Source organism: Leguminivora glycinivorella, chromosome Z (assembly GCF_023078275.1).
Source record: "Leguminivora glycinivorella isolate SPB_JAAS2020 chromosome Z, LegGlyc_1.1, whole genome shotgun sequence".
In the NCBI taxonomy this organism is placed as follows: Eukaryota; Metazoa; Arthropoda; class Insecta; order Lepidoptera; family Tortricidae; genus Leguminivora; species Leguminivora glycinivorella.
In genome coordinates this window covers 69,066-90,835 of record NC_062998.1, presented here as the reverse complement: position 1 = coordinate 90,835, position 21,770 = coordinate 69,066, and the positions used below count along the sequence as shown (strand labels likewise).

The 21,770-nt window shown below is 43.9% G+C and overlaps 3 protein-coding genes across 3 annotated transcripts in view; 1 reads left to right on the top strand and 2 right to left on the bottom strand.

Annotated features, from left to right (window-relative positions):
• The window catches only part of LOC125240765 (FMRFamide receptor-like), a 282,033-nt gene extending 281,175 nt beyond the window's left edge, over window positions 1–858 (top strand). Inside the window, 1 exon segment of the mRNA XM_048148832.1 lies at window positions 296–858. Coding sequence (XP_048004789.1) covers window positions 296–730 — 435 coding nt within the window. The 3' untranslated portion in view covers window positions 731–858.
• A 258-nt stretch (window positions 859–1,116) lies between these two features.
• Window positions 1,117–5,862, bottom strand: LOC125241424 (chymotrypsin-1-like). Its single transcript, XM_048149904.1, has 6 exons — window positions 5,729–5,862; window positions 5,123–5,325; window positions 4,580–4,784; window positions 2,923–3,099; window positions 2,335–2,564; window positions 1,117–2,096 (listed from the first exon to the last, which is right to left on the bottom strand). Exons 1-6 carry the CDS (start codon window positions 5,858–5,860, stop codon window positions 2,087–2,089), a joined length of 957 nt encoding a protein of 318 aa, XP_048005861.1. The 5' UTR covers window positions 5,861–5,862; the 3' UTR covers window positions 1,117–2,086.
• Window positions 5,863–8,109: 2,247 nt separating this feature from the next.
• On the bottom strand, window positions 8,110–15,879 carry LOC125241738 (plectin-like). Its single transcript, XM_048150353.1, has 12 exons — window positions 15,807–15,879; window positions 15,654–15,686; window positions 15,327–15,380; window positions 15,016–15,096; window positions 14,557–14,724; window positions 14,352–14,465; window positions 14,141–14,251; window positions 13,644–13,796; window positions 12,983–13,134; window positions 12,764–12,908; window positions 12,411–12,515; window positions 8,110–8,430 (listed from the first exon to the last, which is right to left on the bottom strand). The coding sequence occupies exons 1-12, from the start codon at window positions 15,855–15,857 to the stop codon at window positions 8,248–8,250; spliced, it is 1,350 nt and encodes a 449-aa protein (XP_048006310.1). The 5' UTR covers window positions 15,858–15,879; the 3' UTR covers window positions 8,110–8,247.
• Between the last annotated feature and the right edge of the window lie 5,891 nt (window positions 15,880–21,770).

Sequence of the window (21,770 nt, the reverse complement as noted above, 5' to 3'; positions counted from 1 at the left end):
CGAGCCCGACTCGCACTTGGCCGGTTTTTTTTTTTTTTATTACTAAACTGTAAAGTTTGGGAGCTGAAATTTGGCATACTAGATACTAATACAAAGATGAATCAATAAAAAAAATTCAAGCCAAAACTCGCTGGGGGCAGATTCACTTAGCTTATCCTGGCATGGCCTTTCTTGAAAAATTCACGAAGCTCACCAGAATAACTAATAACACAAGCGTTGATAAATATAACATGTGGAAGAATATTATTTCTCCTTAAAAACAATACATAAACTAAAATGAATATTGATTGTGCAGGTGTTCTTGGGGTCGGAGCTGGAGCGGCTGGACGCGCTAGTGAAGACGTCCAACCTGCTGGTGACCATCAACTCGTCGGCCAACTTCCTGATCTACGTGCTGTTCGGCGACAAGTTCAAGCGCGTGTTCCTGGCGACGTTCTGCCGGCCGGCGCTGGCGTGGCTGCCGTGCGTGCGCCGGCGCGAGGAGTCGCCCGAGCACACGCGCGACGACTCGTGCGCCTCGGGCCCCGAGCGGCTGAGCCTGCGCGTGTCGCTCGCGCGCGACACCACGCTGCGCCGCTCGGCGCCGCGCCACTCGCGCCCGCGCCCGTGCCCGCGCCGCCTCGACCCCGCCCCCACCCCCACCGTCTACTACCCGGCCACGCCCTCCTCCTCCATCACCACCCTGCCCAACGACCTGCCGCACAACGGCCACGCGCGCGACCACTTCTAGACCGTGCCCAACTGTGACTGTGACGAGACGGCGCACTCGCGCCAGGACTCTTTACTAATGTTATCTGTGATTCGCTGTACGCGTTTTAGAACGAGAGTGTCTCGGTTAAATAAACGTTCATCGATGTATGTGTGTGTCTCATTTCATTCTCAGCAAAATAGAAGAATAAATTAAGAGATATCAAACACCGTGTGGTGACGAACTAAGAATTTTAACAATCCACTTTCCTCCCGCGGGTACTGTAGAAGTCTTATGTGGGATATGAGGATAATGGTGAGGGTCATCACACCCGTCGCCGTCGGCTAACGACCTGCACGGTTAGCACATGATTGCCGCGAGGGTATGTCGCCGCGAGATAGATCACACGTCTTCTTCTAATTGTATTAATGACATACTGACACAAGGACGGGTAGTCTTATCTCGCGGCGACATACTTTCGCGGCAATCATGTGCTAACTCTGCTGTAACTGCTCTAGTTTCTTGGAACCCGGTAATTGCTAAGAATGGCACTTAGGAATACAGGCGTCTGGGATGACCGACATTGATTCGGTAACTGTAACTCCTAGGTTTTACCACGGAGACTGGTAAATGTTGGGTCATACTTGTCCATTCTGAGTCCATTCTTGAAATGGAGACTGAAAGCCGACGCACTACGACCACGGCCACATGCATGAATTGTATGGCCATACATTTAAGGTCGCCGTGGTAAAACCTAAGTATTTTAGAATTTACTAAATCGACGCCGCGCCGATAAAGGCCAAAGAGAACAATAATCACTGACCTTTCCCAACAACAAGGTCTCCCTATGTATAAACAGGCAGCGGAGTCATTAAAAAAGCAGGTAATTTAAATGTTCCTCAAATATTTATTGTTCTGAAAATAAAACTAAATAAATACTTCGCAAATCACTGGTTTAATAAAACAGGTTCACTTCATTATGATACAAACACAAACAGTACCTACCACACACAATAAAAATTCCAAACAAAGTTATACACATTCCAAAATCCAGCAAACCATATTTTAATTATGATTTTTCAATTCAATAACACCATACTGCAATTTTCTCAAATTAAGTACACCAATTTTGAATAAAGTCAAATGTTTTGGAAAGCGCTATGACACTAAGGGCCAGTTGCATCAATCACATTTGCAGCATCTACAGCAGCAGGCGTCTATGGAACTTCCCATACAATAAAATTTAACGAACGCCCTAACGGTGACAGATGGTTTGATGCAACCGGGCCTAAATCAATGAAAGCCTCAGCACAGGATACTCCGGGCAGGACACGGTGACTGGACAAGTGCAGCGTGTGACGTGTGAGTGCGCGGGCGATGGCGGATGGCGGGTGGCGGTCAGAAGCTCCTGTGGGTCAAGTTGCACAATTAGAGCCAGAGACTGATTCTCTTTTTTGAAAACAGCTGCAGGCTGCATTGATTTGGAGACGATAAGGCTTAAGTTCAAGTGGATAATGACTAGGATCACTAGGAACTACAGTATATGAACTTTATTTAATTAAATAAAGCAACAAGGTGTCCGGATGGAGCGGCGTTAATTATGAAGCCTACAAAAGCTCGCAGTGGAACGACAATGAGACGGGTACCTGAGCAGCAGCGAGGCCGCGCACAGGATGTCCACGCGGGCGCGGCGCCGGGCGGCCGAGCGCGCCACCTCGCGCATCTTGAGCGCCGAGTCCACGTCGTAGATGGTGGCGTTGATGAGCGCCGCGTAGGGCCGCAGCGCCGTGAACACCGACACCGCCTCCGGCGCCGCGCGCCCGCCCAGCGGCGCCGGCGCGCCGCACTCCACCGGCCCCATCGACATCACTCCGATCTACATACAAACGACACATTGCGAACATTTCTCCATCCGGACTCTAGTATAATCATTTTACTTTCATGTAAGGACGAAGATAATGGAATAAATAGGATGCCTTTCGGAACTTCAAAATTAAATAAAATACCGTGCTACATTAATAGATCTTCATAAATGTCGTTTCACCTTTCCTACTCGAGTAGGACTTCTCGGAGTTCAGTTCGTTTTATCGTTTTCTATCGATCCATTCCACGCACGCACAACCGACAACACCCGGCATCGGCACCAGAGTCACCAGAGCACATGCCGCTGGCCGTTCTTTGGAGCTCGACCGGCTCCGAATGGTCCAGGTCCAGGGTCCAGCAGGTGTAGGTACCTGCGTGCCGTTGTAGAGCACGGGCCCGCCCGAGTCGCCCGAGCAGACGCCGCTGGCGGGCCCGACGGCGCAGGCGCAGTGCCGCCACGCCTCGCGCCCGCACGACGCCAGCTTCAGCCGCACCTCGCGCAGCCGCTCGCCCGCCGGCTTCACCTCCGTCATGCCGTACCCCAGGATCTACAACGTTAACACACACACGCATCAAGCTAATACACACCTTAAAACATCTCACCTATGCATGGTAAGACGCTACAGCAAAATCTATATAGAATACGAGTAATATAGTGTAACTGCATGGCCACAGTAAGAGAATCAGTATGATAATTGTGAGGAACGGAACTCTTCTCTTGGGCATAGTATAAACCCAAGAGAAGACTCTAGGTTCTAGACTTTCCAGAACGATGGAAACTGGGAATCGAACTCAATTGTTTTTCATACACAGTTGTCATGTAGCTTATAAAATAATATGGAATAAAGTTTATTAATTAATTACTTGTTTCAATATATAACAACAACATTGATAACATATAACAATATTAAGGAAACTGTAGGTAAGTCTGCAATTTAAGTGCTTCAATCTATGTCAATGTACATATATGCGACTGTTTGATTCTTATTAAATAAATAAAAAATTAAATAAAATATTATTTTCTGCTCGGATTAGTGTTCCTTTTCACTAACCATTAAATTACTAAGCAATAATTTTTAAGAAAAAAAAACCGCCGCCTTTGGGGTTCTGGTGGAAGCTACTTGCGAATGTTGGATTATGTAGAAATGTGTAGGTATTTTTTTAAACTGCTTTTAATGCATTAAATATTTGATGGCAACAAAAATCAATATACGTATACCGTTAAGGTTTGAGGAGTTTCCTCAATTCCTCATGAATCCGATTATAAGAAATCGAAGCGTGACAAAATTTGACTTGAAAAGTCAATATGCTTAACAAATATAACTAAATAAATGTTACTGTTCTGAACTTAAATGCATGCTGTTCTTATAAAAATACCAAAGTCATTATAAGCGTGCCGTTCAGATTTGAGGAGTTCCGTTCTGACCATCATCAGGAGTTCCACTGCACCAAATGTCACTGTTCTGGACGTAAGTGCATGCTGTTCTTATAAAAATACCAAAGTCACTATAAGCGTGCCGTTCAGATTTGAGGAGTTCCGTTCTGACCATCATCAGCAGTTTCACTGCACCAAATGTCACTGTTCCGTACGTAAATACATGCTGTTCCTTTAAAAACACAAAAATCGCCATATGTATGCCTTTCAGATTTGAAGAGTTCCCTCGATTTCTCCAGGATCCCATCATCAGAACTGGGTTCTGAGAAAAGTGGGACCAGTCTGTATGCATATACATTCAATCAAAAAAAAATTTTCAAAATCGGTCCAGTAACGACGGAGACATCGAGGAACAAACATAAAAAAAAATAAACAGATGAATAGAGAACCACCTTCTTTTGAGAGATTTGAGGCGGCGGTTAAAAAGGAAGGTATTCTATAAATTGTAAGTGCGCTTATGTATATTATGTCGAGACTCGAGTACGTAGCAAACGCAATAGATAAATGAATGCTAGGTAATATTGTAAGGGAAGATTGAGTAAAGTTGTGAGGCGATGTCGGGTCGGGACGGGAATAAGGTACGTGGAGCTCACATCGATGTCCTTGTTGAGCAGGCGGTCCACGTCGTAGCTGAGCAGGCCGGCCACGATGTCGCCGTCGGCGCGCGGCGCGCGCGGCACCGGGAAGTACGAGTAGGAGGACAGCACCATGTCGCCGCGCGTGCGCACCAGCCCCAGGTCGTGCTGCAGCGACACCACGTCCGGGCCCTCGCCCAGGTCGCGCACCACCGCCTCGAACCTGCTCCCCCCCCCCACACACTTCTTAATATGCTTCGTGTGTACACGGAGCGTGTGTACTCCTTGTTCATACGAAGCATAAAGATCCTTGTTGATTGCCAAAAACTATCATGTGGTTCCTCAATGTGGACAGTGATGTATTATGTATTTTGTGTTATACCATAAAATTAAAGCTATTTTCTCTAACACTAGGCATTTTCGAATGAGTGGGAATATAGGTATATCAATTTAAAACAGACCACGACAAATCGTTTTCGGTCTCCACTGTCAAACTTCATTGATTATTTAATTGTATTGTACTTGTACTGTACGTTATTCGAGTGAATGTATGTGACTCACCCGGGATGTGCATAGAGTAGCTTGACAGCGGCGAAATTAGAATCGGAGGTGTCCCGTCCGTTGAACTGCACGTAGTTGATCTCGGGCTTGGCGCAGTGCGCGGCCGTGAGCGCCCAGCGCGGCGCCAGCACCGAGCACGAGCAGCGCGGCGTCATGCCGCGATCCAGCAGCGCACACGCGCCCGGGTACGCGCCCGCCGGCGCCTGCAACACGCGCCCGAGGCGCCCTCACCACGCTACAATACCACCGCTGCCACGAGAGAGAGAGAGCAGACCAGACCAGACCCTCTACTTAACGCAAGGGCCCCTGCTCACATTTCTGCTCTGCTCCAGAGACAGCATTTTTCATAGCCCTGGCTAGTTGGGTAGACGATGATGCTCAAAAGATAAGTAGGCAGCTAGATTAATTCTACAAACAGCTATGTTGCTAAATCAAGGTAAGTGTGAAGAAGACCTGTCCACTCACAAAAGCTTAGAAGAAGCGTGGCTCTTTGTTTTTTGTTAACTGTGTCTTAGCGAAACATACAAATACCTTCTTGTCTACCCAAAATACCGGTCCTCTTTACGTAGGTCTAGTTAATATAATAGTTGTAGCGGGTAACGATACCTCCAAGCCGCCGAAGACTCTGCGCGTCCTGGAGTCGCGTCCTATGGAGCGGAAGAACGCGTGCCGCGCGGCGGCCTGCGGCGGCGCCGCGGGCCCCAGCACGCACGCCACCAGCACCCACACCCTCAGCATGCCTGCACCTCACACTCCACTCCACTCCACAGACGCGAACCTCTCCACTCCACATCCACCATTTAGATATGCTTACTAAATTCAATCGAACATTTACAATAAATTTATGAAAGGAGACTAGACGTGCACATGACTAATTGATGTCAGTTTTGATGTTTTACGTTCTCTTATACATAGAATTCTATTATCTTTGCTCAGATCAGATGATTCATTCAAAGAGTATTTACATTATTTATTCTTGAGGTCCATATCGAGCAAATATTGAGTAAGTGAGTATGTACGGCGCTCCACGCCTATATACTTAATATACTTATGTGCCTATAAAATATCAAATAGGTACTGGGGGTTCTTCGATATGGTTGGATATGGTAATTTATTCTGATCATTGATCACGATCAGATCCCTATTCAGTAGAATATTTTCTACCAAGTTTTCTACTAACATTATCGTAAGTATCTGGTATATTGGTATTCTAAACATTATAAACACAGATTTCCGTGATTTGTCCACTGAAAAGTGAAAACAAACAACAAGAATCGTAAATATTTGGTGATGTTTCTCTAGGCTCTTCTTCTTCTCAACTGACGACCAACAGTCCCCACTCTTGTTGTTGGAGACCATCACGTGGATTTTATACACCGTGTTTTTATTGAATTCCGTTAACTTTAAGGGAAGGTTCTATAGATCAAATACAATTAATTTCTGTAAGAAACTAGCCTCTTAACTCTTACTGTTTTCAAATTATTAAAAAAATAATTTAAGTACTGAACACGTGTGTGGCATCCCTTACCACTTCCTAATGTTATTTGTTTTGACATGTGCCGTCAAACACTTGACAATGACTTTAATATTATGATTAAGGTCCTCTCACACTAATCAATCCATTTATTATGTATGGAAACAAAAAAAGATTTTTTTTTTCGAATTTTACAAAAAGCTATGTACTGGGTGGTTCCTGATGATGAACCTAACTGCGTGTCGAATTTAACGGAAAACAAAAAAACACGGTGTATATTCATCAAACCAAAGAGGATCGAGAGTTATATACGTCTTTGACCAAACAAGGAATTATTCATAAAACAGAAAGACACCAATTTTTATCTATTTTATTTTACAATACTTAAATGCAAAAATATTTACAACAACTCTTATCTTGAATTTATTGGAATAAAGGGGATACCCCCATTTGCCAGAATTTCATTTGCCATAATTTTATTTGCCATCCTATTCAACAATCATAATATTGTTTCTCATAACATCTTATGCCATAATCATTGTTTACTATATTAATCTAGTGCCAGAAACATTGTTTCCCATAAAGTCAGTTTCCATAATGTCATTTGTCAGAATCATCGAAATCCGTAATTACCACATTCCATACCATCATTTGTCATACAAATTAGCGTCCAGAAAAGTCAATTTCCATAATGTGCTTTGGCAGAATCGAAAACTACTATAATAGGTACTAGAAGGACTAGAGAATGAAACTGCTATCAGAAAGTAGCTTAGGTTAGGTTAGAACTGTGACCCCTGGAAAATGAAACTGCTATCAGAAAGTAGGTTAGGTTAGGTTAGAACTGTGAACCTCTGGAAAAGGAAACTGCTTGAAAAGTAGGTTAGGTTAGGTTAGAACTGTGACCCCCCGGAAAATGAAAATACTATCAGACAGTAGGTTAGGTTAGGTTAGAACTGCGACCCCTGGAAAATGAAACTGCTATCAGAAAGTAGGTTAGGTTAGGTTAGAACTGTGACCCCTGGAGAATGAAACTGCTGGAAAAGTAGGTTAGGTTAGGTTAGAACTGTGACCCCTGGAAAATGAAACTGCTATCAGAAAGTAGGTTAGGTTAGGTAATAATATGGGCAACAATTAATATGGCAATAATTGCTTATGGCGTTTGAATATTCTATGAAACTATATTATTGCACTTAATAATATGGCTAACAAATAGTATGGCATTGTATGATTATGGAAGGTAATATTCGGATAAACAACGAGTATGTCATATGATTTTTATGGTAAACAAATCATTCGGGCAAATGAAATTCAGGCAAGTTAGATTCGGGCAAATGAATATTATGTTAAATGACTGTCGGGCAAACAATAGACAACCGAATAAAGGCATTTATTTTATTTGATCGTCTGATTGTACCTGAAGTGTACACTCGAAAGGGTGCAGCTAAGACAGCAAGAGCTCGCTCCGCAAGAAACAAATCGGCAGTCTCTGTCAATCGCTCTTCATTGCTTAATATTAGCGCCTCAGAGCGCGACAGAGACGTAGCGAATTCGCTACAGACAGAGCGAGTTGCATCTAAACTCCGCTGTGACACGCATCCTCGGGTGGTGCAGGCAGCTTCGGTCAGCCCAGCGCCAGCGCCAGCGTCTAGCGTCAGGCGTCCTGGAAGAAGGTCTTGCACTCGCAGTGCGGCTGGCCGTCCTCGGCGCCGGCGTCGTCGCCGCCGGCCGCGCGGCGCAGCGCCGCCGCCTGCGCCGCCAGCGCCAGCGCGCGCAGCTCCGCCTGCTCCAGGCTCTCCTCCAGCCGCGCCAGCTGGCACTGCATGCGCTTCTGCGTCTGCGCACAAACAACAACTTCATTACAGGGGCATTCCACGACAATGTCGCTTACGACATGCAATTCTTCTAATACTTCTGAACACGCTGAGAAAGCGACGTTGTGTCTGACAACCTTTCATGACTTGGTTAACAAATTGGCAGTATTTTCTCGCGCCTTGCGGCTTTCATTCAAATAGCTACCATACAAGGCAAAAGCATGTCGTAGGCGACTTTCTCGTGGAATGCCCCTACAACATATAACCATTCTAAATAAACACTCTGCCAGTCGGCTGATTTATTACATTTTTACAGGAACAGCTACTTCAAATAGACATATTATAATATAACACAGGTGTCACAGGTCCTCGCAAATAGAAATTACAAGTATCAAAACTTATTCGCACAACAACTGTCACAGTTCTTGAACGAACGGGGAGCGGAAAACTTATGACACAGTTAAGCCCCATTTAGATGGTACGAGTTTCTCGCCCGTTTTGGTCGAGAAACTCGTATGACATTATCGTATGCGATTATCGCCTGGCGATTATCGTACGAAAACGTTTACATTCGTGCGAGAAATAAAAACTCGCATACGAGTATCGTATGCGATACTCGCCAGGCGATTATCGCCAGGCGAAATAGTTTAGACGGAGAGTTGAATTTTCGGGAGATAATTCCATAACATTTCTCGACTCGTCTAAACCGGTTCTCGTATGACATTTCTTCTCGAACGTGCGATTATCGCACGAATCGGGGCGAACCGATTTTCATGCGAGTTTTGCCTGTCAACTTGCGTGCTTAGTTGCTCATTAATTAATTATAAACGCATATATTATATGTTTTTTTATAATATTGGATATAATTTACTTTGGATTTTTTTGAATTTAAGTTGAATAGTACCCAAAATAATATTTAAAAAATTCGACCATAGCGTTACCTAGCTAATAAAATCTTAGTTGCGATACTTGCGATTAGGTTTAGGATATAATTGAGCATAGAATATAGATAAGATTTATTTTAAATGATATCATTATACTCCATATGGGGTAAAATGCACGTAAACATTAACTCTATAATGTTGATAATGATAACCCTAATTTACCTCTATTTTTGGTTTTAGCAGTTACTGAGAGTTAGCTATAAATATAAAAATACCATGATTTACATGATTTCTGTTTCTAGGAAAAGAGAATTCATTTCGACTGAGTAGCGCATAAACTCGTATACGATTCTCGCATACGTGTTTTGTTTACACGGAGACATACAAACATCAAAGGCGAGGCGATTATCGCCTCCTCCCGTGCGATATCGTACGCATAGTTTACATGATGCGATATTTTTTCTCGTACTTCGATAATCGTACGTTCGAGGCGAGAAACTCGTACCATCTAAATGGGGCTTTAGCTATTGGGAAAGTTGACGGACGGACCGCCGCGAGCTGCGGGCCGTCGCCGTCCGTCCCTCGACGACCATTTTTACCGAAGTTAGTGAACTCTTGTTAACTGGCTCCACAGGCTCCATTGTCCGGACCGGACAGATCGTCCCTTGACATTTGACACAACATAACTTTTGCCAGCTACACGTGTCGGCTTGTAACATCCATCACAAATACTATTTTTAGATTCGTTCATAATTAGTTCAACCCTTGTTATTTTCCTTCTGTTAATGGTGGATTTAAACATCAGATTTATTGATTTAAACTTTCACGATTATTACACATCATTATTTTTAAAATCGGGACTTAATCGCGTATAACTACATATTAAACTGACCTCCAACGTTTCAAGGACGGCGTTGTCCCCGTGGTCTCGGAGAAGACTCACCCCCTCGAGTCTTCTCCGAGACCACGGGGACAACGCCGTCCTTGAAACGTTGGAGGTCAGTTTAATATGTAGTTATACGCGATTAAGTCCCGATTTTAAAAATAATGATCAGATTTATTGTCATTTATTTAAACATCAAGTGAAAAATTTATTTGTAAATATTTTATGTACATTACATACCTATATTTATTCTATGTTATATGAAGTTTAGTAGTTTAAGTTATTTTTATGTTTTTAGGGTTCCGTAGTCAACTAGGAACTCTTATAGTTTCGCCATGTCTGTCTGTCCGTCCGTCCGTCCGTCCGTCCGTCCGTCCGTCCGTCCGTCCGTCCGTCCGTCCGTCCGTCCGTCCGTCCGTCCGTCCGTCCGTCCGTCCGTCCGTCCGTCCGTCCGTCCGTCCGTCCGTCCGTCCGCGGATAATCTCAGTAACCGTTAGCACTAGAAAGCTGAAATTTGGTACCAATATGTATATCAATCACGCCGACAAAGTGCAAAAATAAAAAATGAAATAAAATGTTTTATTAGGGTACCCCCCCTACATGTAAAGTGGGGGCTGATATTTTTTTTCATTCCAATCCCAACGTGTGATATATTGTTGGATAGGTATTTAAAAATGAATAAGGGTTTACTAAAATCGTTTTTTGATAATATTAATATTTTCGGAAATAATAGCTCCTAAAGGAAAAAAAAGTGCGTCCCCCCCCCTCTAACTTTTGAACCATATGTTTAAAAAATATGAAAAAAATCATAAAAGTAGAACTTTATAAAGACTTTCTAGGAAAATTGTTTTGAACTTGATAGATTCAGTAGTTTTTGAGAAAAATACGGAAAACTACGGAACCCTACACTGAGCGTGGCCCGACACGCTCTTGGCCGGTTTTTTATACAGATGTACCAACTAATAAAACAAACACAACACATTGATGACGGTTATAAATGGTCGTTTATGGAACATCATAGCCACATAGTTCAAAAGAAAAATCGTCTAAAGTTAGAACCAGAATCTGTCAATCCTGACCTGAATCCTGATCGCGGTCCTGGGTTCAAATCCCAGTAAGGGCATTTAATTGTGTGATGAACACAGATATTTGTTCCTGAGTCATGGATGTTTTCTATGTATATAAGCAAATATAAATATGTATTTATCTATTTAAGTATGTATATCGTCGCTTGGCACCCATAGTACAAGCTTTGCTTAGTTTGGGACTAAGTTGATCTGTGTAAAGTGTCCCCTATATTTATAGGATAGAATAGAAATATTTTTATTCGTAAGCACTTAACAACGACGATAACAATATAGTTAGTTAGTTAATCACACAAAAGGCTAACAGAGAAAAGTGACACGAAATGGTCTCATCTCAGCATGTTGCTGGCGACTTCCAGCGCTGGTCTTCCGATGAAGGCATTCGGTGAAAACGATCACGACAGATAACAATTTAAGAATACAATAATAAAAATAAAAAATAGCAAAAAAGAAAGTATACAAAAGACAACAAAGATTTATAACAGACATTACATTATTACACAATATTATCGGGTCAGACTTTATTTATTTTTATTTTACAACACCAAAGTGGACCGGATTGTCTTGTTGAAGAACGTTACATACGTTACGTTTACGTTACGTACATCGCTGGTTTATATAATATTGTTATAAGAGATTTTGAGTAAATAACAGTAGAAGAAGAGTATTTGTATCGTACCTCGTCCCGGTCCAGCTCGGCGGTGGAGAGCGCCTTGTTGGCGGCCGCCAGCTCGCGCTCCATCTCCGTCACCGCGCTGGCGAGGCGGGCGCGCTGTAGTATACTTGATGCCACGTACCTCGTCCCGGTCCAGCTCGGCGGTGGAGAGCGCCTTGTTGGCGGCCGCCAGCTCGCGCTCCATCTCCGTCACCGCGCTGGCGAGGCGGGCGCGCTGTAGTATACTTGATGCCACGTACCTCGTCCCGGTCCAGCTCGGCGGTGGAGAGCGCCTTGTTGGCGGCCGCCAGCTCGCGCTCCATCTCCGTCACCGCGCTGGCGAGGCGGGCGCGCTGTAGTATACTTGATGCCACGTACCTCGTCCCGGTCCAGCTCGGCGGTGGAGAGCGCCTTGTTGGCGGCCGCCAGCTCGCGCTCCATCTCCGTCACCGCGCTGGCGAGGCGGGCGCGCTGTAGTATACTTGATGCCACGTACCTCGTCCCGGTCCAGCTCGGCGGTGGAGAGCGACTTGTTTGCGGCCGCCAGCTTGCGCTCCATCTCCGTCACCGTGGTCTCGAGACAGGCGCGCGCCGTGTCCGCCTGGAATTTTACGAACATGCGTCAAATCTTAAATTACTGATAGTTGAAGACGACGCTCAACAATGTGCCCAAACTAAGGAAATGCCTGGTCAGAACTGAAGATACGCCGGGACACTAGATTGTAGGAAGCCGAAACCAAAACAAGTTCCCACAATTGGATCTATAGGACACTCGCCAGACAAGAGCACGTGTCGTGTCGTGAGGGAGGAAGAAGGTTGGTGTCGTGTGGTGAGGTGATGAGGTCTCACCCGCTGGTTGGCGAGCAGGATCTCGCGCGTGGCGTGGTCGCGCGCGCGCTCCAGCTCGCCGCCCAGCGCCGCGCACTCGTGCATCTTCTCCTGCAGCCGCTTGTCCGTCAGCATCACCGTCTCCTCCATGCGGATCACGTTCAACCTGCGCACCACACACAACGTTATAAACAGCCACGTGATCATTCACCATCAGGCACTGGTCTCTGTCCCACTCACTTGAGCCGCTCGATCTCCTGGCGCAGCGAGGCGTTGGTCTCGGCGAGCTGCGCGGCGCGCGCCTGCGCCTGCGCCACCATCTTCTCGTCGTAGCTCTTCTCGGGGCCCTTCTCGGGCGGCGGCTTCGTGATCGTGTGCAGCAGCATGTGCAACTGTAACATGCGGTAACATCACTAACATATGCCTATAGACCAAATTACATTGTGCCAACTGTAACCGACCTTCTCTCTGGCGGTGCTGAGCTCGCGCGCCAGGTTGTCGGCCTTGCGCTCGGCGAGCGCCTGGCTGTGCTGCGCCCCCGACTGTGCCCGTGCAGCTGTACCCTGCATACCTTCTCTCTGGCGGTGCTGAGCTCGCGCGCCAGGTTGTCGGCCTTGCGCTCGGCGAGCGCCTGGCTGTGCTGCGCCCCCGACTGTACCCGTGCAGCTGTGCCCTGCCTACCTTCTCTCTGGCGGTGCTGAGCTCGCGCGCCAGGTTGTCGGCCTTGCGCTCGGCGAGCGCCTGGCTGTGCTGCGCCCCCGACTGTGCCCGTGCAGCTGTGCCCTGCCTACCTTCTCTCTGGCGGTGCTGAGCTCGCGCGCCAGGTTGTCGGCCTTGTGCTCGGCGAGCGCCTGGCTGTGCTGCGCCCCCGACTGTGCCCGTGCAGCTGTGCCCTGCCTACCTTCTCTCTGGCGGTGCTGAGCTCGCGCGCCAGGTTGTCGGCCTTGTGCTCGGCGAGCGCCTGGCTCTGCTGCGCCTCCATCAGGCGCCGCTGCGTGTGCTTCAGCACCTCGGGCAGCGGCGACAGCTCCGACAGCTTCTCCTGGAACTTCAGCTGAAACCAACACACATTTACCAAACACATATTATTATTACTGGTGAGTCACCTATCCCTTGTTACTAATATGGACTAAAGTTACATGCAACTACGGTACGGAATAATCATTTCCCATCTTATTTTCACAAAACGTAAGAACGTGTCGTGAGGTACTGAGCCAGTATGACAAATACGAAAGAGTTCAGAAACACGCCATGGTAAAGGATTTTGCACTACGTCTATAATTTTCCCTAGCTACATTTGCTGTTTAGAATCAATAATCGCAAGAGGTCATTAGGGTTCTAGTGTAAGTATTATTTTGGCCGCTCTGAACAGCTGAACTATCTTCGTTGTGGCGGTACCTTGATGCGCTGTATCTCGAGGTTGATCTGGTCGGCGATGCGCTGGTTGTCCATGTCCTGCAGCGACAGCTGCCGCTTCTGCTCCTCGATGGTCTGCTGCGCGCGTTGGTACTGGGGGGAGGAGAGGAAACACCAGTCATCAATAACGCAAGCTCTGAATGAGTTTCAAGTTAATTTACAATACCAATACATTAGGTGTAAGCAGGAGTACCTTGGCGCGGTAGTCCTGCACCTGCAGGTTCTGCTCGGCCTGCAGCATGCGCAGCTCGTCGATCTCCTCGCGCGCCTCGCGGTAGCACTGCTTCAGCGTGCTCACCGCAACCTCCTGCACACAACACAACACACCCTTCTTTATAACAGACACTTCCATCACACATCGTCTACGATCCTGCGTGAGAGTAAGACGCAGCGGTGACCTGCTCGAGCGCCTGCTCCTTGACGCCGAGCATGTGCACGGCGCGCGCACCGAGCAGCGAGAACTTGTCCTCGAGCTCCTTGAGCCTCGCCGCCGCCTCGGCCCGCAGCCCGCGCTCGCGCTCCGCCTCCTCCTTGCGCTTCACCACCTCCGCGCGCAGCACCGCGCACTGCAACACAATACACACACACACCTTCAAACTAAACATTATCTATACATTTCATTTCATTTTATAACCTACAAACATCTAAATGTACCTACTACCAGCTGCAAAAATGCGTGGCGAATTTATCAATGAATTCATTCATAATTTCTCCATGCAATTTTGCAGCTGACTGTACAATATTGTAACATTTAGTATTATTGTTCGTGCAGCTAGTCTAGTGCAAGGTGAAGCAGGGTAAAGCTGTGTATAATGGATAAGTTGTTAGAGAGCAGAGCAGCTCCGCTGAGCACTCGCCTCGGTGATCTTGGCCTTGAAGCTCTCCTCGGTCTGCTGCAGGCGCACGGACAGCGCCGCCGCCTCGCGCTCCGCCGGCGTCTGCAACACAACACGACACACGCGATCAGCTCAGGGGGTTACGTTTACGTTACTGGACGCTTGTGTCTGTCACGCTCACTAAACGCTGACTATGTACTCGTACAACAGTGGCAAATCCTTCACGCTCTGCAGCGAACCGTAGTCCACTCTATTGTTCTTCCGGATTGGTGCAACCAAGCCAGTTGAGGTCACTGCAGAGCGTGAGTGTTTGTCACTGGAGGGAGACTCACGGGCGGCGCGAGGGGGTTGCAGGGCGCCTGGCACGGCGGGCACACGTCGCACGGCTGCAAAACAATTAATAACATTATGCATATCATATGTCACTATATTTATTTCAACAGTGTCGACTTCTCAAAGAGATTATACTAAAAATCCCATAAAATCATAATGATATCAGAATAGGGTGGAACAATTTTATTCCAAGATTTATAGGAGCATGCTCGATGTCATATATGTAATTTTTCTCCTACGAAGGCTACGAATAATAAGATATTTGTAATACATTGTACCACACTTGGGATCTTTAAATGCAGATTTACAAGTTTAGTAACAATTACCTTCTTTTTAGCTTGTGGTGTCGCTTCCACCGGCTGGAACATCAAGTAAAATATCAATTAATCAAGATTTAAAAACATGGACAAATTAGTCAATAACTGGGATATAGTACCTAACCTACGGCTGGCGATGGCGTATCCTCTACTCGTACATACCTGGCGCGTGCACGCGTGCCTGCAAGCGTGGTCATCTTTCTTCGTCTGCATCGTGATGTGTCTTCAAACTGCTAGACAAATATATTTTTATTACCTACTCGGCGCTCAATATGTATAATATATTTCTCAGTACAGATGGTGTATTTATCACGCACTAGTGCGAGAAGTGATTCATTATATGCCAGGTCGAAACTTCGGAGGCTCATCTATACTGAAAAACGTCGTACGATACACGTGCGAAAAGGAAATTCGTAACTCGTGTCGATTTAAAACACTCCCTTCGGTCGTGTTTTAATGTATCGCCACTCGTTTCGAACTTCCTTTTTTTTACGCACTTGTATCGTAATGTACCATTATATACTTTTCTATAAGGTTCTTATGGCGCATTTTCATTAGTCGATAACTCGTTCGGTATACAGCACACGGGGAGTCCCCGCAGGCGAGATAACAACAAATGAAAGTGGTACAAATTGATTGGTCGCTATGCAGCATACGGGAACACCCCGCAGGTAAACACCAATGAATGTTAGTATTACTATTTAATTTCCCCGAATGCGGGTCCTGTGGCATTCGTTCCAGAATTTTTTTTTTTTTCTTTATTTAAAGAGCTTTGTCACTGTTGTGACGATGTCGCTCTGTACAGATATAAACAATACATTTTATCGTCTACTTAATCCTAACGCAACAAGTTTATACAAACTTTTTGCATCCTCAGATAGTGGTTGCCCCAAGATTTGGTTGCAACCCCCAACTTCAAATAAGGTTTTATTCTTGAAATCTTTTCTCGCACTTTCGTTCCGGACACATTCCATGATGATATGGTATGCATCTTCCAAAATATCACATTCGTCACAGTTTGGCGACGGCACCTTTTTCATTAAATATGCAAATTTATTTAATGGAATGTGTCCGGAACGTAGTCTAAACGCTAAAACTATTTCATGTCGACTCATGCAGGAGTCTTCAAACCATGGGTTTCTTAAGAGTTGTGGCTGGGTCGTTTTATACCATATCGCCTTATCTAACGATCTGTCATCAAAATATTCACTCCACATCTGCCTACAATGTTTTTTAACTATTTTTATTGAATCCATAAATGTAGGTACTATGCTAAATGGAATCCCGTCGCTGACCGCTTCATTTGCTAAAATGTCTGCCACCTCATTACCTGCGAGACCGATGTGAGATGGTATCCATTGAAGGGTAATTGATTTATCTTGTTGTTTTAATTTGCGAACTGTTTTTAATATGGAGTAGGCTATCGGTGCTCCTCGATAATTCGAGGTGCATCGAGCCAGGTGCTGAAGGGCACTCCTTGAATCTGTCAGTATTACAAATTCTTTTCCATTCACTGATTCTATCCAAGATAATGCTTCTGAGATCGCGACTAATTCCGTTTGCATAATTGAGACATCGGCTGATATACTAAACTTAACTGATAGTGTACTATGGGGTTCATAAAAAGCGGCACCCGATATATTATTATTTTTCGAACCATCTGTAAATATTTTGTAGTGGAGCCCATATGTTTCGTCCAAATACTTTGCGCATTTAGATTTGAGTTTATTTTTGTCGTACAGTCTTTTGGCTTGGGTAATGGGTTCTAGCGTTATTCTGATGACATCAGACAATTTAATATTATTTATCCAAGTATCTAAACTAAACATTTCCAGTTGTTTTTTTGACTGAACTGGGACATCCTTCAGATGATTGTGAACAGAAACTAAAAGGGGTGTTTTATTGCGATACTGTCGACCGCCGTCCACAGTTTGAGATAAATTGGAAATTGCATTAATTGTAGGATTATTGAGAAGGGATTTAGATTTCAAATAGTATTTTCCAGCCAAATATAGCCTGCGAATGTGTAGTGGGGGAATATGCAATTCATTTTCCATAACATGTATAGGAGAACTCTTGATGAATCCACCTATCACTCGCATACATTGGTTTTGGACTTTGTCTAATTTATATAAGTTATATTTTGCACTTGTGTCATAAAGAAAACAGCTATAATCCAATCGGCTACGAATAAGAGCTATATAAAGTCGTCTTAAATGCTTAGGATGTACTCCCCAACGGGGCCCAGTCAGTACTTTAAAAATATTGATAGACTTAGTTAATTTTTGTGTTATTTCATCAATGTGCCGCTTCCATCTCAGTCCACGATCAAGCCACAACCCCAAGTACTTTACATTATCAACAACTTGTAAAGATACTTCGTTTACTTTAATGTCTATTGCTTCGGCCTTTATATGCTTGCCAAAAACGCATATTTTGCTCTTAGTTCCTGAAATTGTTAGGCCTTTCTCCTTTAATAAACCATTAAACATGTCTAAAGCAGAGCGGATCTCAAATATGCCATCATTAACATTCTTGACAGTAATGTATAATACGAAGTCATCAGCATATTGCGAAACTGTCACATTGGTTATTTCTCTACAGATATTAATCGTTGCTATGTTAAATAGCAAAGGCGAGAGGGGGTCTCCTTGTGCCAAGCCTCGACCGCTATGTCTGCTGATACAAGTATCTGCAACGACACATTTAAGTATACGCTCCTTAAGGAAGTTCCATAGATAATTGCATATTTGAGCTCCTACTTCAAAATTATCCAATGTTTTTACTAAATAGCATATGTCAACGTTATTGTAAGCATTTTCCAAATCTATAAAACAACCTAAAGTCATAAGACCCTTTGCTTTACCTAATTGTGCGTCCGTCACAAGGCGACTCAAATTGTCAACACATGAGCGACTCTTTCTAAACCCAGTCGTAACGTCAGCAAATATACAATTTTTTTCAAAGTGCCATTCAAGTCGCTTGCTTAATATAGAATGAAAGATCTTACAAATACATGATATTAATGATATTGGGCGTAGTGAATTGGAAGATTGTACGTTACCACCAGGTTTCGGAATAGCCACTATTTTAATGTTTCTCCATTGATATGGAACATAACCATTCTTAAAAAATATGTTATACAGACGCAACAAAATCTCTTTGCCACATTCGGGTAAATGCTTTAACATAGTGTAAGAGATATCATCACATCCTGGGGCGGTATCCTTTGGTTTCATACAGCTATCAAGCTCTTGGCGTGAGATCTCAGAACTTAAGGAAGAGTTGTTGGACTTAAAACTTGGGGTTACTGGCAGCACGTAATCAGGCGCTAAGTTATGCAATAGTTTGTCGATCGTTTCACTGTCTGTGTAAGCCCTGCTTGACTTAATGCCTTTTAGCCACTTCATGCGAGACCACATATCGCCAGAAGACGTAGATGTATCTATTGATGAACAAAATGTTTGCCAACTCTGACTTTTAGCCTTTCTAATCTTAAGTTGAGCGATCCGAGTCCTTTCTTTTAGCCTATCTAGATTTTGCGGGGTAGGATTTCTTCGTAATTCAGCCAGTGCTAGTCTTCTTTCAGCCACAGCTCCTGAAAGTTCCGCGTTCCAGTACGGTTTTGGCTTAAATTTGCTTGTGGGATTTCGACTAAATTTAATATTTGGGATATGTTGTTCAGCAGCTTCATTTAAATGTTTTAAAAATAAATTGTACATATCTTGCGGATTGTCAGACATGACGAAATTAGAAAAGGCATTTTCAAGATACTTTTGGTATTCGTCCCAGTTAGCGTTTTTAAAGTTACGCTTCTTCATTATATCAACAGGGTAATTCATTTTAATTTGTAATTTTATGAAAAGGTGATCGCTGCCCAAAGACTCGTTGGTAACTGTCCACTCTGTTTTCAGGGCTAAATCTGTTGATGCAATCGAAATATCTGGTGATGAGCTCTGCAGCCTCCCGTTCACCATTTTTATTCTAGTTGGTTGGCCATTATTTAAGGAAATGAAATTATAATCAACCAGGCTATCGAAGATTTGCGTCCCCCTTTGGTTAAATTTATTTGACCAATTTGAATGGTGTCCATTAAAGTCTCCCAATATCAGAGATTTTTCTTTAAATTTTGAAAAAAGGTGGTCCCAGTCATTTTGTGATGTACTGATACTCGGTGGACAATATACTGCAACAATATCTCTTAAATCGTGACAATTGTATAGTTGAACATGTATCATTTCAATGCCGGTGTTTAATGTATTTATTGCGTATTGCTGAGCTTGAATAGAGTAGTGAATCAAGATACATACACCTCCATAGCCATCGTTTCTATCCAATCGGAAAATGTTATATCCACTTATTCTAATCTTAATGTCTGTGTTTAGCCATGTCTCACTAATAATACAAATATGCACCTTTTCTTGATTAAGTAATAATTCTAGCTCCAATATTTTGTTCTTCAAACTTTGTGCGTTCCATTGCAGAATATTTAATTGCTTGAATGTGTCAAATAACTTAATAGAGGTATATCCGAAATATTTTCTAATAAGTAGTTAATAGCCCACTGAATACATACTTGAATTATGATGCCGAATTTTGTCCTTATATCTTCTTTAGATGAAAAACATATTCCTTTAATCTTATCCAGTAACTGTTTGAATGTCATCAATTTCTCTCTCTTATTTCGCTGTTTATTTGTCGGTTCCTCTTTCTCATCTGATGTATTTTCAGGTGTATCTTCTGAGCATGACATATCCCACTCTTTAGTGTCGCTAATATCGCGTTGTTTTGGTTTTTTCTTTCCTGTACTCTTCGTGGGTTTCGTCTTTTGAGATTGTGTCTTTTCGTGATGTATAATTGCTTGCGTTCGTACAATTGAGGCATAACTATCAGCTTCCCGAGTGTCTCTAGTCTTTGGTGTAGTTGTCGGTTCTTGACTAGTTGCGTGCATTCTCTCAGTTAATACTTCAGCCGTCATTTCGGTGCGGAATGCGGGCATATGAATAGGCGGAGAAGGCGGAGAGTAAAGAGACGATGCCTTCTGATAGCTATGGTTATGTTCGCTCATTATTTCTCTTATTTTTCGCTCTTTTAGGAATATTGGGCATTTTCTATCTAATGAAATGTGATTCATGCTGCAATTTACACATTTAAAGATCTTGGTTTCGCAGTTATTGTGATTTCCTCCGCATTTGGGGCAAACAACTCTATTCGATGGACATACCTTCGACGTGTGTCCGAATCTCCAGCATTTGGAACACTGAGTTACTGGAAATACATAAGGTTCCACTCTTATTCTTAAATCATTCATATAGATGTATGGTGGTAACGTATTGCCTTTAAACCCTAATCGAACTTTTTCTGATTTGGTCCATCCTCCCTCGTCATTTGACCTACGACTTAAACGTTTCGCGGATATAAGGTCAATATCACTCGTAATATTAGCTGTAATATCTTCATCGGACAATTCTATTTCAATATCTCTGATTAATCCGTAAGATATTCCCACTTCTGATGACTTGTAGCACCTCCATCCAAGTTTTATTATTTCGGCCGAGTTTAAAAATATGTCCGCACTTGTCTCCGCGTCGAATGATAAACGCAGTTTATATAGATTGACATATTTCACTTGAAGTACCCCTTTAATGTTATTAATCTTCAGAATTTTGGAAAGTGCAATTTGTTTTGGCATCTTGTCCTTGCTAGTAACACTTACTTCAATATTATTATTATTCATAGAACTTCCGTTTAATATTGGGCTTCGAGAGTTCTTTCTGTCTACTCTTTTACGTGTTCTGCCAATTAAGTTCCACTTTTCTTCTCCATCCTGCTTCTCCTCTTCATCTCTCGTACGTTTTAGGTCAGGTCTCATTACACTTTCATTAGCACTCCCAGATAGATAATCCAAATCCATACTTTCACAAGTTAGGTCAGTCTCACTATTTTTTCGCATCGATGTTACACTGCCGTCATCACTTATATTGTACAAATCATGTCCTCTATTTTCGTCACCCATTATAACTCCACTTACAATCCATCACTACCTACTCGCTTAACAAAAGGATGCGCACACGTGTTCGGCTGCCGGGCGGCCGACCAGTGCGATAAGAAAATTATTTTTGTAAC